The sequence below is a fragment of the Salvelinus fontinalis genome, chromosome 17 (assembly GCF_029448725.1).
Source record: "Salvelinus fontinalis isolate EN_2023a chromosome 17, ASM2944872v1, whole genome shotgun sequence".
Taxonomy (NCBI): Eukaryota; Metazoa; Chordata; class Actinopteri; order Salmoniformes; family Salmonidae; genus Salvelinus; species Salvelinus fontinalis.
Window position 1 is genome coordinate 739,963 of NC_074681.1, and position 15,935 is coordinate 755,897.

The 15,935-nt window shown below is 41.9% G+C and overlaps 1 protein-coding gene across 5 annotated transcripts in view; it reads right to left on the reverse strand.

Annotated features, from left to right (window-relative positions):
* LOC129813538 (ran-binding protein 3-like) overlaps positions 1-11,659 on the reverse strand; it is a 28,465-nt gene extending 16,806 nt beyond the window's left edge. For 2 of the 5 annotated variants that reach the window (XM_055865832.1, XM_055865829.1), the window contains exons 1-7: positions 11,569-11,659; positions 3,972-4,027; positions 3,774-3,810; positions 2,028-2,114; positions 1,848-1,925; positions 721-786; positions 249-451 (exon numbers count right to left, since the gene is read on the reverse strand). In XM_055865832.1, the coding sequence (XP_055721807.1) occupies positions 249-451; positions 721-786; positions 1,848-1,925; positions 2,028-2,114; positions 3,774-3,810; positions 3,972-4,027; positions 11,569-11,590 (549 nt within the window). In that variant the 5' untranslated portion in view covers positions 11,591-11,659. The remainder of the gene's footprint in view (positions 1-248; positions 452-720; positions 787-1,847; positions 1,926-2,027; positions 2,115-3,773; positions 3,811-3,971; positions 4,028-11,568) is intronic. The other 3 variants (XM_055865831.1, XM_055865833.1, XM_055865830.1) reach the window with 3 other exon arrangements.
* Positions 11,660-15,935: the final 4,276 nt, after the last annotated feature.

Sequence of the window (15,935 nt, forward strand, 5' to 3'; positions counted from 1 at the left end):
AAAAAGGCATTTTTTGAAAACCAAAAAATTAAATTTCTGAATGATTTTGACAGTAATAACATGGACTAAATCATATCCAAGGTGGTGGTCTTGGTAGTCACAACATCATACAACTACAGGCAAAATAAGTCATTGCCATAGAGACGCATTCAATTATCGTTCCACTTTTAAATTATTTTGTTGCTGCACCGTCGTCACATTACACAAGCTTCTGCATATTAACACAGGACCATGACGCCAGTCCTCACCGGTGACCTGGCGAGGCCGTCTGACTGCTCAGTGTTGTTATGGAAGATGGTGGACACTTCTGACGTCCCGTCTGTCGTCTTCTTCACCCCGTTAGTGGACTCTGAGTTGGTCTTGGCTGGCGGGGCCTGGAGTAAGGCTGGCCGGAGGACACTGCGAAGTTGCTCCTTGGGTTTCTGACTGGGGACGCCTGGAACATAACCTGCTAATGGATTGGATCTGAATGCCTTACAGAACTAGTCCATTCACAACTATATCACACCTACCATGTACTATATCAGTACGATATTACAACAAGCACGACCACAGACTATATCAAAACTACTACCATGCACTTCCAATCATATTAACATGCTGTAACACCATCTACGTTTTAGGAGTTTTCCTGACCATTTAACCTGACTAGAGTTGCTCTCTGTAATCAACACACACACACCAATACCCAGGCACCAATACCCAGGCACCAATACCCACCTGAACTAGGTGCCTTCCCGTGGATAAGAGTTGGTGGTTTTAAACGAAACCCAACTGGCTTCTCTTCTGGCAAAAAAAAAAACAGGAGGTAGAATTGTTAAAAAAGACCATAAACAAAAATGGCATCTTTCAGTGTGTGGGGAGGGTACATTTAATACCATCATAAAATGAACACAGATGAACCCATGGAGATACCATTTGTCTCTGCATCCAGTATGATGGAAGTTAGAGGTAGTTTCGCAAGCCAATCCTAACTAGCGTTAGCGCAGTGAATGGTATCTACTAGCAGTTATCATAGACTTTGTCATTGCGCTAACTCTAGTTAGCAACTTCATTCAAACTGCATGCAGGGACAAATGGTATCCTCGGGTTCATCTGGGGAAGTAGATAAATGGTTTCATTGACAAAATCCCCTTAGTATCCCTTTAAAACTAAGCACTACACATTTATAGAAAGACACATTTTACTAAGTGCTTGAATGAAGGTCATTTTCAAAGCTGGTGTCACTAAGGTCTTGGAGATCATACATATTGGTGTTTAATTAACCCTTTTCCCCCAGAATGGACAAAATGGAAATCGTATTTTCTTGATCGCCAAACAAATTCTACATACGTTTGGTAGCCTTTTGAGCTGAGATTCTGTATTTTTGTAATTTCTTTCAATCTTAAAATGTTTTAAATGGCACAGAATTTTTTTTTTGCTGTGAGGAAAATAAGCGTCAACTTCAGCACCTCATTGGGATGTTTGGAGGAGTGTAAGACACATTCAATGTCTACATTAAAACAATGTTTCTTTTTCTCTGTCCTGCTATTCTTCCCTGTCAAGTTTAACCCATGGTACCTGTGTTTTTTCCCCCTATAAGGTATGCTTCTTGTCTATGTGAACCCATCTTGAATTAAGGTATGTGAGAGACTACACATAAACCAAAGTTTAAAAAAAAAATCATACCTTTTTGTTAGCTTTCCTTGCCATTGAGTTGTACTGTAACTTATTTGTGCATTAAAAAAATGCTTTGGCCTGGACTACAGTTCACAAGCATACAAATGCATGTCACATACTGGAGACTTAAATGATTGGGGAGCGTTTATAATGAGGAGGAACCATAGGAAGTAAACACTATGCCTCACCTGGCTCCGAGTCCTCGGAATTCCCAGTGGGAGACTGCCAGAAACTTGATGGCATAAAGACATTGTTCTTATTAGCCACTGCAGAGAGCAAGAAGAAACATTACACACAAGGCAAGTTTCCTGTATTACTCTTCATGAATCAACTGAAACACAGTCAGCTTCTCTGATGTTTTCTACTACCAGAATGTGAAGACGGGAACTGTGTTGAAGATGAAGTCCTCTCTCTTTTCACCGGAGGACAATAGCCACCATCGTCTCTGTCTGAATCTGAAGCCCCCCCCCCCAAAAAAGACAGCCTTCAATTCACATGATTAAAGAGCGGACTGAACGCACCGATTCCGCATTTGTTTCTCCGTCACTCATTAAGAAAGAAAAAAAGAGATTTCAGTCTTTTGGGTGTGGTTGGATGTGACCAGTTACTGATGTTTGTCCCAAATGAGACGCCATAGGAACAAAGCCAGTATCACTCCTCAAAAGTCAGACTGATCTCAAGAAATTTGCAATACATTTGGACGTTTTTGCTGAGATTTTGGTCATGCAATCTAGTTAAGTGTTTGGTGAAGTATTTATCAAGAAAAAAAATGTGTGAAGTTGTCTTATGTAAACAAAGTCTGCTCTGCTGGTTAGTCTGTCTCACGGTCTGCGGTAGGATTGGATAGAGCACAAATCACCGCAGCTGTGTATCCTGTGTTAGTGGACAAGTGAGCATTGTCGAAATCAAAACCAAACCCTCAAGTAAGTCATGACGAACTCACTTACAAAACTCAGTTTAGGACGAGACTGACTTTATGACCGAAATATTCACATTTACAATTTGTACTCAATTTTGACATTAGAATAAATGTTTGACCTGTCTCAGCCTCCAGTATTTATGCTGCAGTAGTTTGTGTCGGGGGGCTAGGGTCAGTCTGTTATATCTGGAGTACTTCTCCTGTCTTATCCGGTGTCCTGTGTGAATTTAAGTATGCTCTCTCTAATTCTCTCTATCGGAGGACCTGAGCCCTAGGACCATGCCTCAGGACTACCTGGCATGATGACTCCTTGTTGTTCCCAGTCCACCTGGCCGTGCTGCTGCTCCAGTTTCAACTGTTCTGCCTGCGGTTATGGAACCCTGACCTGTTCACTGTGATTACTATTATTTGACCATGCTGGTCATTTATGAACATCTTAGCCATGTTCTGTTATAATCTCCACCCGGCACAGCCAGAAGAGGACTGGCCACCCCTCATAGCCTAGTTCCTCTCTAGGTTTCTTCCTAGGTTTTGGCCTGTCTAGGGAGTTTTTCCTAGCCACCGTGCTTCTACACCTGCATTGCTTGCTGTTTGGGGTTTTAGGCTGGGTTTCTGTACAGCACTTTGATATATCAGCTGATGTAAGAAGGGCTATATGAATACATTTGATTTGAAATTTGATTAATATCGATGCCAAATAGAAAAGTTTCTCTATCAGCGAAGTTGTTTATTGCATTCAGTTGCACTTTAATTAAGCAATAAGGCCCGAGGAGGTGTGCTATATGGCCAATATACCACAGCTAAGTGCTCTTCTTACGCACAACAAGGAGTGCCTGGATGCAGTCCTTAGCCGTGGTATATTGGCCATATAACACAAACCCCTGAGGTGCCTTATCGCTATTATAAACTGGTTACCAACGTAATTAGAACAGTAAAAATAATTGTGTCATACGCGTGGTATACGTTCTGATATAAAATGGATTTCAGCCAATCAGCATTCAGGGTTGATAAAGAACATGCCAGTTTAAAAAGCCCCAGCTGGGTTCCAGCTTAGGAAATACAATACCCCTGCTGGTAAACGAATTACAAGATTTATAAAAACAAACATCAATTTTAAGATTAGATGGAAAATATTAGGGAAAGTATATATATATATTTTTTTACTGCCAAATCTGATATGCAGATGTAGTCTTACCTTCTCCATCTTCTCCACTGGATCCATCAGCTGCCCGCTGTAATAGAAAGCAGTACTGAATCTACTGTGTTTCTCAGTCTAAAAATAACAACAACTACTTAATCAAATGATGGAATCTTTACAGGGAATTTCCATAAAGAAGAGGCCCACTCATGTCAATGAAAGTCAGGCGGGAAGAAACAACACGATGTGACTTACCTTTGGTGCTTTATCTTTTTGGAACACAAACATTGGTGGCACTATGGCAGGTTTCTCTGTTTCAAAAGAAGAAGGAAAGCATCTTTCATCATACAGAAGAAGAGTATGCTTCAGTGACTTGTGTGAAGTGTAGGCCTAATATTTTCTTTTTTAAAGACATCGCACAACCTGTCAATCAGTTGTTTGTTTCAACACTTGTCACGGTGATCGTAAAAAAAATCTTCTTTTTTTAAACAAGCGTCGTGAACGAACACCCTGCAGCCGTCTTGAATTGACAAGTTCTGCCATAATGTGTTTTTTGTTGCAAACAGCTAGAAGGCCTAGTGTCTGGCACACTTGACTCTCTCTGTTTAAACACAGGAATGTGTTTCTAATTCTACAAAGATGCTCAGTGACACTTACGGAAATTCAGGAATATTGCATTTAGCTAAGCCTAGGCTAAACCATAAACCTGGTGAGTATTTCTGCCCCCCCCCCCCAAAAAAAGAAACCCGACACATGGATTCAGACTTTATTTTCTCCTCCTTCCAACTTTCCGCTAAATTAGTTCTACCCAGAAAGCATAGCAACGCTCACCACTGCGTTCAGACACTTCTGAATAGATGCCAAACATTCATGATGCAAAGCCTGAGAATAAACAACTTGCATTATAATCCTTTAGTTCCGTTTAAAACGAGTGGCACACAACACTGATTAGTTCAGTCACCAGTCAATGCTGCAGAAATGTTTTGGTACCCTTCCCCAGATCTGTGCCTCGACACAATCCTGTCTCGGAACTCTACGGACAATTTCCTTCGACCTCATGGCTTAGTTTTTGCTCGGACATGCACTGTCAACTGTGGGACCTTATATAGACAGGTGTGTGCCTTTCCAAATCATGTCCAAACATATGAATTACCACAGGTGTACTCCAATCAAGTTGTAGAAACATCTCAAGGATGATCAATGGAAACAGGATGCACCTGAGGTCAATTGTGAGTCTCAAAGCAAAGGGTCTGAACACTACAGTAAATATGGTATGTGTTTTTATGTTTATTACTTTCGCATAATTTTCTAAAAACCTGTTTTCACTTTGTCATTATGGGGTACAGTGTGTAGATTGATGAGGATTTTTATTTTATCCATTTTAGAATAAGGCTGTAACAAAAAAGCCAAGTGATCTGAATACTTTCCGAAAGCACTGTATATCCTTTAGCTAGCTATTTATAGTCTATCTATCCTATGAGTGGCTCAAGTAGTCTACATGTATGGACAAGAGCATTGGATTTGGACCATCAAAACTCATGACCTAACTGAAGCCGACAGGACAACTAGCTCCTCTACAGGCCAGGGTCGGAGAGAGGACTGTCCTGCTTTGTAAATAAACACAAGCATGTGATCCAGCTCAACTCACAATATTTTTAGCTTGACCGAAACAACTGTTGTCATAAGTGACAAACAGTTGTGGTGTACGACAGTGACACACACATGACCAGGCAGGGCAAACCAGATTTGGTGATTTCTGGGGTATCATAAAAATAAATCACATTTTTGGACTCATTAAGCAGTTTTTACCTAATTAAATGTATATTCTTAAACCTTAAAATGGTCCACAAGCTTCTTGATGGCCAGACATTTTGATAAATAGCCCCAATGTCAAAACACAGTTTTAAAGTGTCCAAATCAATACCAATAGGCAGAAACAGTTTGTGATATTGAAAACATAAAAATGTACTATATGCACATACAGTGCATTCAGAAAGTATTCAATCCCCTTGACTTATTCCACATAGTTGCATTACAGCCTGATCTCAACATGTATTACATTTATTTCTCACCCAGCTACACACAACACCCTATAATGGCAAAGTGAAAACATGTTTTTAGACATTTTTGCAAATTTATTTTCAAATAAAATACAGAAATATGTCATTTGCGTAAGTATTCACACCCCTTTGCTATGACACTAAATTGAGCTCAGGTACATCCAATTTTCCTTTGATCATCCTTGAGACAGCACTACAACTTGATTGGAGTCCACCTGTGGCCAATTCAATTGTTTGGACATGATATAGAAAGACACACACCTGTCTATATAAGGTCCCACAGTTGACAGTGCGTGTCAGAGAAGAAACTATACCATGAAGTCAAAGGAACCGTCTGTAGATCTCAGAGATAAGAGTTGTGATGAGGCATTTAGCTGAGGAAGGGTATAAACAACTTCTAGAGTGTTGAAAGTTTCCAAGAGCACAGAGGTCTCCATCATTAGGATATGGAACTACTCAGACTCTGCCTAGAGCTGGCCGTCCGACTGATCAACCTGGCAAGAAGGACCTTGTCAGGGAGGTGACCAAGAACCTAATAACCACTGACAGATCTACAGAGTTCTTTAGACGAGATGGGAGAACCTTCCAGAAGGACAACAGTCTTTACAGCACTTCAATGTGGGCTTTATCATAGAGTGGCCCAATGGAAGACACTCCTGAGAAAATGGCACATGACAGCACGTCTGGAGTTTGCAAAAAGGCCCGTGAAAGACTATGAGCATAAGGCAAAATATTATTTGGTCTGATGAGACAAATTTTACTCTTTGGCCTGAATGCAAAGCCCTATGTCTTGAGAGAACACAGGCACAGCTCATCACCCACCTAACACCATCCCTACAGTGAAGCATGGTGGTGGCGGCAGCATCATGCTATAGGGATGCTTTTCAGCTGCAGGGACTGGGAGACTGGTAAGGATAGAAGGAACAATGAATGGAACCAAATACAGGAAAATCCTTGAGAACCTGCTTCAGAGTGCAATTGACTTTAGACTGGGGGCGAAGATTTACGTTCCAACGGGACAAAGACCCCAAGCATACAGCCAAAGTAATACTGGAATGGCTTCAGAACAAGAATGTGAAAGTCCTTGAGTGGCCCAAACAAAGCCCAAACTTGAATACCATTGAAAATCTGTCAAAAGACTAAGATTTCTGTTCACTGCTGCTCCCCCATCTAACTTAACAGAGCTTAAGAAAATCTGCAAGGAAGAATGGGAGAAAATCCCCAAATCCAGATGTGTAAAGCTGATAGACATACCCAAGAAGACTCAAAGCTGTAATCAGCGACAAAAGTGCTACTATAAAATATTGACTCAGGGTGTGAAGTGAATACTTATGTAAATTAGATTTCTGTTTTTCAATACATTTGCAAACATTTCTAAAAACATTTTATCACTTTGTCATTAGTGATGGGCTGGGGGGAAAAAATCTATCCATTTTTAATTCAGGCTGTAACAACAAAATGTGGAATAAGTCAAAGGGTATGAACACTTTGAAGACACTGTACATGTGCAACAATAATAATCATTCTAGTTTCTTTAAACAAGCATCTCAAACTGTACCAGCACCAAAAACCCTGTTGTTTTGACATATAGCAATAAATCACTCATCAATTAACAAGGAGATATGCGCTGCTGAAACTACCACAACTCAAAAAACACTTGGAAACTGGAGATGTTTTGCTACCTCACTGGTTAGAGGACAACCCGCAGCTACCTCACTGGTTAGAGGACAACCCGCAGCTACCTCACTGGTTAGAGGACAACCCGCAGCTACCTCACTGGTTAGAGGACAACCCGCAGCTACCTCACTGGTTAGAGGACAACCCGCAGCTACCTCACTGGTTAGAGGACAACCCGCAGCTACCTCACTGGTTAGAGGACAACCCGCAGCTACCTCACTGGTTAGAAGACAACCCGCAGCTACCTCACTGGTTAGAAGACAACCCGCAGCTACCTCACTGGTTAGAAGACAACCCGCAGCTACCTCACTGGTTAGAAGACAACCCGCAGCTACCTCACTGGTTAGAAGACAACCCGCAGCTACCTCACTGGTTAGAAGACAACCCGCAGCTACCTCACTGGTTAGAAGACAACCCGCAGCTACCTCACTGGTTAGAAGACAACCCGCAGCTACCTCACTGGTTAGAAGACAACCCGCAGCTACCTCACTGGTTAGAAGACAACCCGCAGCTACCTCACTGGTTAGAAGACAACCCGCAGCTACCTCACTGGTTAGAGGACAACCCGCAGCTACCTCACTGGTTAGAGGACAACCCGCAGCTACCTCACTGGTTAGAGGACAACCCGCAGCTACCTCACTGGTTAGAGGACAACCCGCAGCTACCTCACTGGTTAGAGGACAACCCGCAGCTACCTCACTGGTTAGAAGACAACCCGCAGCTACCTCACTGGTTAGAAGACAACCTGCAGCTACCTCACTGGTTAGAAGACAACCTGCAGCTACCTCACTGGTTAGAAGACAACCTGCAGCTACATTTTGGAATGTTGCATTTTGATATGGGGGTCGCCAAACAGAAAGAAAATGCAACACTTTCGTCAATCACGCATATCGATATCACGTTGAAATCAATTGCGCAAGAGGGGGAGATGAGGTTGGACATCCTGTTAAAACTAACACAGCACAAAAACCAACCGGAATATAGGAATAACAGGTAGGTTTACATCCCTGGTTAGAGGACACGTTGTAGAAGACAGCAAGATACATCTTGAAGAGTTACACACTAAGTGTACCGCAACACTTTTTTTGTTAATCACTTCCATAGATATTACACTGAAATCAATAGAACAGGGGGGAAATATTTCTGGTGTAGAGCGGTTCAAACCCAACACTATTCAAAGGCCACACGGAAACTTGGAATAACTCACACATTGTTGGTTAGATGAGAACTTGTGGAAGTCATACACAGTGCCTTTGGAAAGTATTCAGACCCCCCCTTTTCCCCAAATGCTGTTACGTTACAGCCCTATTCTTAAATGGATTTTAAAAAATAAGTCCTCAGCAAATAAACACAATGTACCCCATGATGACAAAGTGAAAACAGGTTTTTAGAAATGTTTGCAAATGTATTAAGAAAAAAAACAGACATACATTAGTATTCAGATCCTTTGCTATGAGACTCGTAATCGAGCTCAGGTGTATCCTGTTTCCATTGATCATCCTTGAGATGTTTCTACAACTTGATTGGAGTCTACCTGTGGTAAATTCAATTGATTGGACATGATTTGGAAAGGCACACACCTGTCTATATAAAAAGGTCCCACAGTTGATAGTGCATGTCAGAGCAAAAACCAAGCCCTGAGGTCGAAGGAATTGTCCGTAGAGCTCCGAGACAGGATTGTGTCAAGGCACAGATCTAGGGAAGGGTACCAAAACATTTCTGCAGCATTGAAGGTCCCCAAGAATACAGTGGCCTCCATCATTCTTAAATGGAAGAAGTTTGGAACCACCAAGAGTCTTCCTAGAGCTGGCAGCCTGGCCAAACTGAGCAATCGGGGGAGAAGGGCCTTGGTCATGGAGGTGACCAAAAACCCGATGGTCACCCGGACAGAGCTCTAGAGTCCATCTGTGGAGATGGGAGTACCTTCCAGAAGGTCAACCATCTCTGCAGCACTCCACCAATCAGGTCTTTATGGCCAAACAGAAGTCACTCTTCAGTAAAAAGGCACATGACAGCCCGCTTGGAGTTTGCCAAAAGGCCCCTAAAGACTGACCATGAAACAAGATGCTCTGGTCTGATGAAACCAAGATTGAACTCTTTGGCCTGAATGCCAATTGCCACATTCTGGAGGAAGCATGGCACCATCCCTACAGTGAAGCATGGTGGTGGCAGCATAATGCTGTGTCTGTGTTTTTCAGCAGCAGGGACTGGGAGACTAGTCTGGATCAAGGCAAAGATGAACAGAGCAAAGTACTGATGAAAACCTGCTCCAGAGTGCCCAGGACCTCAGACTGGAGCAAAGGTTCACCTTCCAACAGGACAACAACCCATATACCCACAGCCAAGACAACGCAGGAGTGGCTTCGGGACAAGTCTCTGAATGTTCTTGAGTGGCCCAGCCAGAGGCCAGACTTGAACCTGATCGAACATCTCTGGAGAGACCTGAAAATAGCTGTGAAGCAACGCTCCCCATTCAACCTGACAGAACTTGAGAGGATCTGCATAGAATGGGAGAAACTCACCAAATACAGGTCTGCCAAACTTGTAGAGGCATACTCCAGAAGACTCAAGGCTGTAATTGCTGCCAAAGGTGCTTCAACAAAGTACTGAGTAAAGGATCTGAATACTTATGTAAATGTTTTTTTATTTTATACATTTGCAAACATTTCTAAACATCTTTTTGCTTTGTAATTATGGGGTATTGTGTGTAGATTGATAAGTAAAAAATACAATGTAATACATTTTAGAATAAGGCTGTAACCTAACAATGTGGAAAAAGTCAAGGGGTCTGAATACTTGGATGTCATAAGGTGAATGCACCAATTTGTAAGTCGCTCTGGATAAGAGCGTCTGCTAAATGACTTAAATGTAAATGTAACTACTTTCCGAAGGCACTATCAATGTTGATTTCGGGAGGCTGCCATCACGGAGAAGTGAACAAAACACTGCAGTTAAGCTACAATATGTAACTTTTTGGGCGACTGCCAAATTCACATAGCAATGCGTGCTATAGATCCATAATTCTAATTTAAAGCTTCTATGTGCATTATTTCTATGCTTCCAGTTAAGTATATTTCTGCATATTTTACTTTTCGGTTTACACCAGCTTCAAACATTTGAAAATACTATATTTTTTGGCTATGTAAAATACTTAAAAGCAGATTAGATGGTACAATGATTGTCTACACCTGCTTGTTTTGTCACAAACTTAAATTAGGCAAACTATTAGAATTTTTGCAACCGGGAAATGGCGGAGCGATTTCTGCATAGTGCATCTTTAACTAGAGTCTCCATAGCGTCTGTGCAGCAGCCTTAACGTTCCTACCGCGACATAGCCACTAGCCTAGCTCCCAATCAGATACATCAAAACAATTTAGTAAGCTAGTTACATCATATAGGCTAACTAATATAAATAGTCACAGTCAAGTCAGTGAATGTACAACCCACAACGCGTCGCGAACTGGATTTGGCGTAAGAATAGGCTCCCCCAGCAGACTTGTTAGTTATTGTACTAACTACCTAGTCCTCTCCAGTTCCGAATGTGCAACATTCATTAAAATTGCTAACTATCTCGCTGGCAAGTGTGGTTTTGACAGATAGTTGGCTAACCTTTCAAGAATTCAGGGTTTTACTGGCTAGCTGACGGTCCTTGACAAATAACACTCCTGCTAAAGTTAGCCATAGCCCCCGCCAATGAGTAGCGAGTCATTTCGCCGGCTAACGTTAGCTAGCTGATAATTGTTAGCTAATTACAGTAACGTTAGATGTGACAACCACAAATAAGCAACCCACATAGCTAGGTAGGAAGCAAACATGTATTAAACGTACATTACTAATTGATTATATATACACACACCTTACTAACACGTAGTTCATAGTATCATTTCTGATTACCTAGCTAACGTTAGCCAGCGTCCCATCCCCGCCTAAAAAGAGACGCTTGCTCTGAAAGCTAACGTTTTCTTTTGTATGCAACCGGAGTTGACATTTTTTTCATTCAACTGTTCTATTGAAAGGCTGCGAAGCAATACTTTTAGCACACAGTAATTTAACTATACTTAAAACGTAATGTAGATAATCCAACGGTTTCGTTTCCTCACAAGACCACTGCTCACCTTCATTTGCCAAGTCCGCCATTTTCCTTCTTTGCTCACACCCACAATCCACCACGCAAAATACGTGTAGGCAGAAAGAAATAAAACTCGCAGAAGTAGACAAAATCGCTCAATATCGATCACCAGTAGAATTTGAAATGGAAACGTAGAACATAATCAATATCTTCAATATTAACGTATGATTTGTCTATCATTAGCAGCAATTCAAAGTGTTATTTTCAGAGAGAGCACCATCCAAAGTAGCTTAATCAATTTGTGACCAAGCTAATAGGATATCTACCCCTAGGCTAAGGCCATCAACTCCAGGAGTGAAACAGAGTGTAACAAACTTTGGTTTTCAATTCAGACATCTCATGATTTCGCGGGGCCCCCGCAAGATCTGACAAAGGACCTTTTAGGGGTGTAAAAGATAGACTAACGGCAAAATGTGTAGAATTGTAGGTTGAGAGAAAAGGTTGCTGTTTTTAAGCAAATTTCCAGCTATTCTACGCATATTGCCATGGGGCAGAGAGAAACATTTGCAGTTTTTTAACTAAACTTATGCTATTGTACACATTTTAAAATGAGGCTGAGAGAATTTTGAATTTTTAAAGCTAATTTTCTGGCGTTCTACTAGGGCTGACCTCAATTAGTAGAGTGGTTGATTGTTGGTAAACCCAGATTGTTTTAGTCAAGCAGTAACATACATACATATACATACAACATACATACATATATATATATATATATATATATATATATATATATATATATATATATACACACAGTTGAAGTTGGAAGTTTACGTACACCTTAGTCAAATACATTTAAAATCTTTTTCACAATTCCCGACATTTAATCATAGTAAAAGTTCCCTGTCTTAGGTAAGTTAGGTAAGTTAGGATCACCACTTTATTTTAAGAATGTGAAATGTCAGAATAATAGAAGAGAGATTTATTTCAGCTTGTATTTCTTTCATCACATTCCCAGTGGGTCAGAAGTTTACATACACTCAATTAGTATTTGGTAGCATTGCCTTTAACGTGGGTCAAATGTTTCAGGTAGCCTTCCACAAGCTTCTCACAATAAGTTGGGTGCATTTTGGCCCATTCCTCCTGATAGAGCTGGTGTAACTGAGTCAGGTTTGTAGGCGTCCTTGCTCGCACATGCTTTTTCAGTTCTGCCCACACATTTTCCATAGGATTGAGGTCAGGGCTTTGTGATGGCCACTCCAATACCTTGACTTTGTTGACCTTAAGCCATTTGCCACAACTTTGGAAGTATGCTTGGGGTCATTGTCCATTCGGAAGACCCGTTTGCGACCAAGCTTTAACTTCCTGACTGATGTCTTGAGATGTTGCTTCAATATATCCACAATTTTCCCTTCCTCATGATGCCATCTATTTTGTGAAGTGTACCAGCCCCTCCTGCAGCAAAGCACCCCCACAACATGATGCTGCCACCCCGTGCTTCACGGTTGGGATGGTGTTCTCCCGCTTGCAAGCCTCCCCCTTTTTCCTCCAAACATAACGATGGTCATTATGGCCAAAAAGTTATATTTTTGTTTCATCAGACCAGAGGACATTTCTCCAAAAAGTACGAACTTTGTCCCCATGTGCAGTTGCAAACCGTAGTCTGGCTTTTTTAATTGCTGTTTTTGGAGCAGTGGCTTCTTCCTTGCTGAGCGTACATTCAGGTTATGTTGATATAGGACTCGTTTTACTGTGGATATAGATACTTTTGTACCTGTTTCCTCCAGCATCTTCACAAGGTCCTCAGAACTCAACTTGTCTCCTTTCTGAGCGGTATGGCGGCTGCGTGGTCCCATGGTGTTTATACTTGCGTACTATTGTTTGGACAGATGAACATGGTACCTTCAGGCGTTTGGACATTGCTCCCAAGGATGAACCAGACTTGTGGAGGTCTACAAAAAAAATTCTGAGGTCTTGGCTGATTTCTTTTAATTTCCGCATGATGTCAAGCAAAGAGACACTGAGTTTGAAGGTGATACATCCACATGTACACCTTCAATTGACTCAAATTATGTCAATTAGCCTATCAGAAGCTTCTAAAGCATTTTCTAGAATTTTCCAAGCTGTTTAAAGGCACAGTCAACTTAGTGTATGTAAACTTTTCTCCCAACGGAATTGTGATACAGTGAATTATAAGTGAAATAATCTGTCTGTAAACAATTGTTGGAAAAATTACTTGTGTCATGCATGAAGTAGATGTCCTAACCGACTTGCCAAAACTATAGTTTGTTCATAAGAAATTTGTGGAGTTGTTGAAAAACAAGTTTTAATAACTCCAACCGAAGTGTATGTAAACATCCGACTTCAACTGTATATATACACACATGCATGCAGTACCAGTCAAAAGTTTGGACACACCTACTCATTCAGGGGTTTTTCTTTATTTTAACTATTTTCTTTATTGTAGAATAATAGTAACGACATCAAAACTACGAAATAACACAAGGAATCACGTAGTAACTAAAAAAATTGTTAAACAAATCAAAATATATTTTTTATTTTAGATTCTTCAAAAGTAGCCACCATTTGTGTTGATGACAGCTTTGAACATGCTTGGCATTCTCTCAACCAGCTTTACCTGGAATGCTTTTCCAACAGTCTTGAGGGAGTTCCCACATATGCTGAACACTTGTTGGCTGCTTTTTCTTCACTCTGCGGTCCAACTCCTCCAAACCATCTCAACTGGGTTGAGGTCAGGTGATTGTGGAGGCCAGGACATCTGATCTAGCACTCCATCACTCTCCTTGGTCAAATAGCCCTTACACAGCCTGGAGGTGTATTAGGTAATTGCCCTTTTGAAAAACAAATGATAGTGGGACTAAGTGCAAACCAAATGGGATGGTGAACTGCTGCAGAATGCTGTGGTAGCCATGCTGGTTAAGTGTGCCTTGAATTCTAAATAAATCCCAGACAGTGTCATCAGCAAAGCACACCTCCTCCTCTATGCTTCACGTTGGGAACTACACATGCAGAGATCATCCATTCACCTACTGTGCGTCTCACAAAGACACAGCATTTGGAACCAAAAATCTCAAATTTGGACTCATCAGACCAAAGGACAGACTTCCACCAGTCTAATGTCCATTGCTCGTGTTTCTTGGTCCAAGCATGTCTATTCTTCTTATTGGTGTCCTTTAGTAGTGGTTTATTTGCAGCAATTTGACCATGAAGGCTTGATTCACGCAGTCTCCTCTGAACAATAGATGTTGAGATCTTACTTTATTTGTGCTGCAATTTGAAGTGCAGTTATTCTAATGAATTTGTCCTCTGCAGCCGAGGTAACTGTGGGTTTTCCTTTCCTCATGAGAGCCAGTTTCATCATAGCGCTTGATGGTTTTTGCGACTTCACTTGATGAAACTTTCAAAGTTCTTGAAATTTTACAGATTGACTGACCTTCATGTCTTAAAGTAATGAGGGACTATCATTTCTCTTTGCTTATTTGAGCTGTTCTTGCCGTAATTATCAAGGCGAGACCCAGATGCAGACACAGGAGGCAGATGGTTGGAGTCTTAAAATGTTTATCAATCCAAAAGGAGTAGGCAAGAGAATGGTCGTGGACAGGCAAAAAGGTCAAAACCAGATCAGAGTCCAGGAGGTACAAAGTGGCAGACAGGCTCGTGGTCAAGGCAGGCAGAATGGTCAGGCAGGCGGGTACAAAGTCCAGAAACAGGCAAGGGTCAAAACCGGGAAGACTAGAAAAAGGAGAATGCAAAAAGCAGGAGAACAGGGAAAATGCTGGTTGACTTGGAAACATACAAGACGAACTGGAACAGAGAGACAGGAAACACAGGGATAAATACACTGGGGAAAACAAGCGACACCTGGAGGGGGTGGAGACAACATAAAGGACAGGTGAAACAGATCAGGGTGTGACAGTACCCCCCCCCCCCCCCTCTAGGGATGCCACCTGGCGTCCTACCTGGGTGCATACCTGGTTGACCGGGGTGTCGGCAGTGGAAGTCGTGATGAGGGCTGGATCCAGGATGCCTCTAGCGGGATCCCAGCACCTCTCCTCCTGGCCATGTAGGCCGGATGACCATCAATGACACGGGGAGGGGGAGTGGGCCTGGGAACAGAAGACAAAAAACAGGGAGACACGGGCTTAATTTTAGACACGTGGAAGGTAGGGTGAATACGGAGGGTACGGGGTAACACAAGATGGACAACAGTGGAATTCAGGACTTTGGAGATGGGAAAAGGACCAATGAAACGAGGGGACAGTTTGCGGGACTCTACCCGAAGGGGCAGGTCCCGTGTGGACAGCCATACCCTCTGCCCAATGCGCTAGCGGAAGACATGCTGCACCACAAGCTGGGCCGTCTCCTTGGCAGAAGGTAGTTTGGGGAGAGGGATGA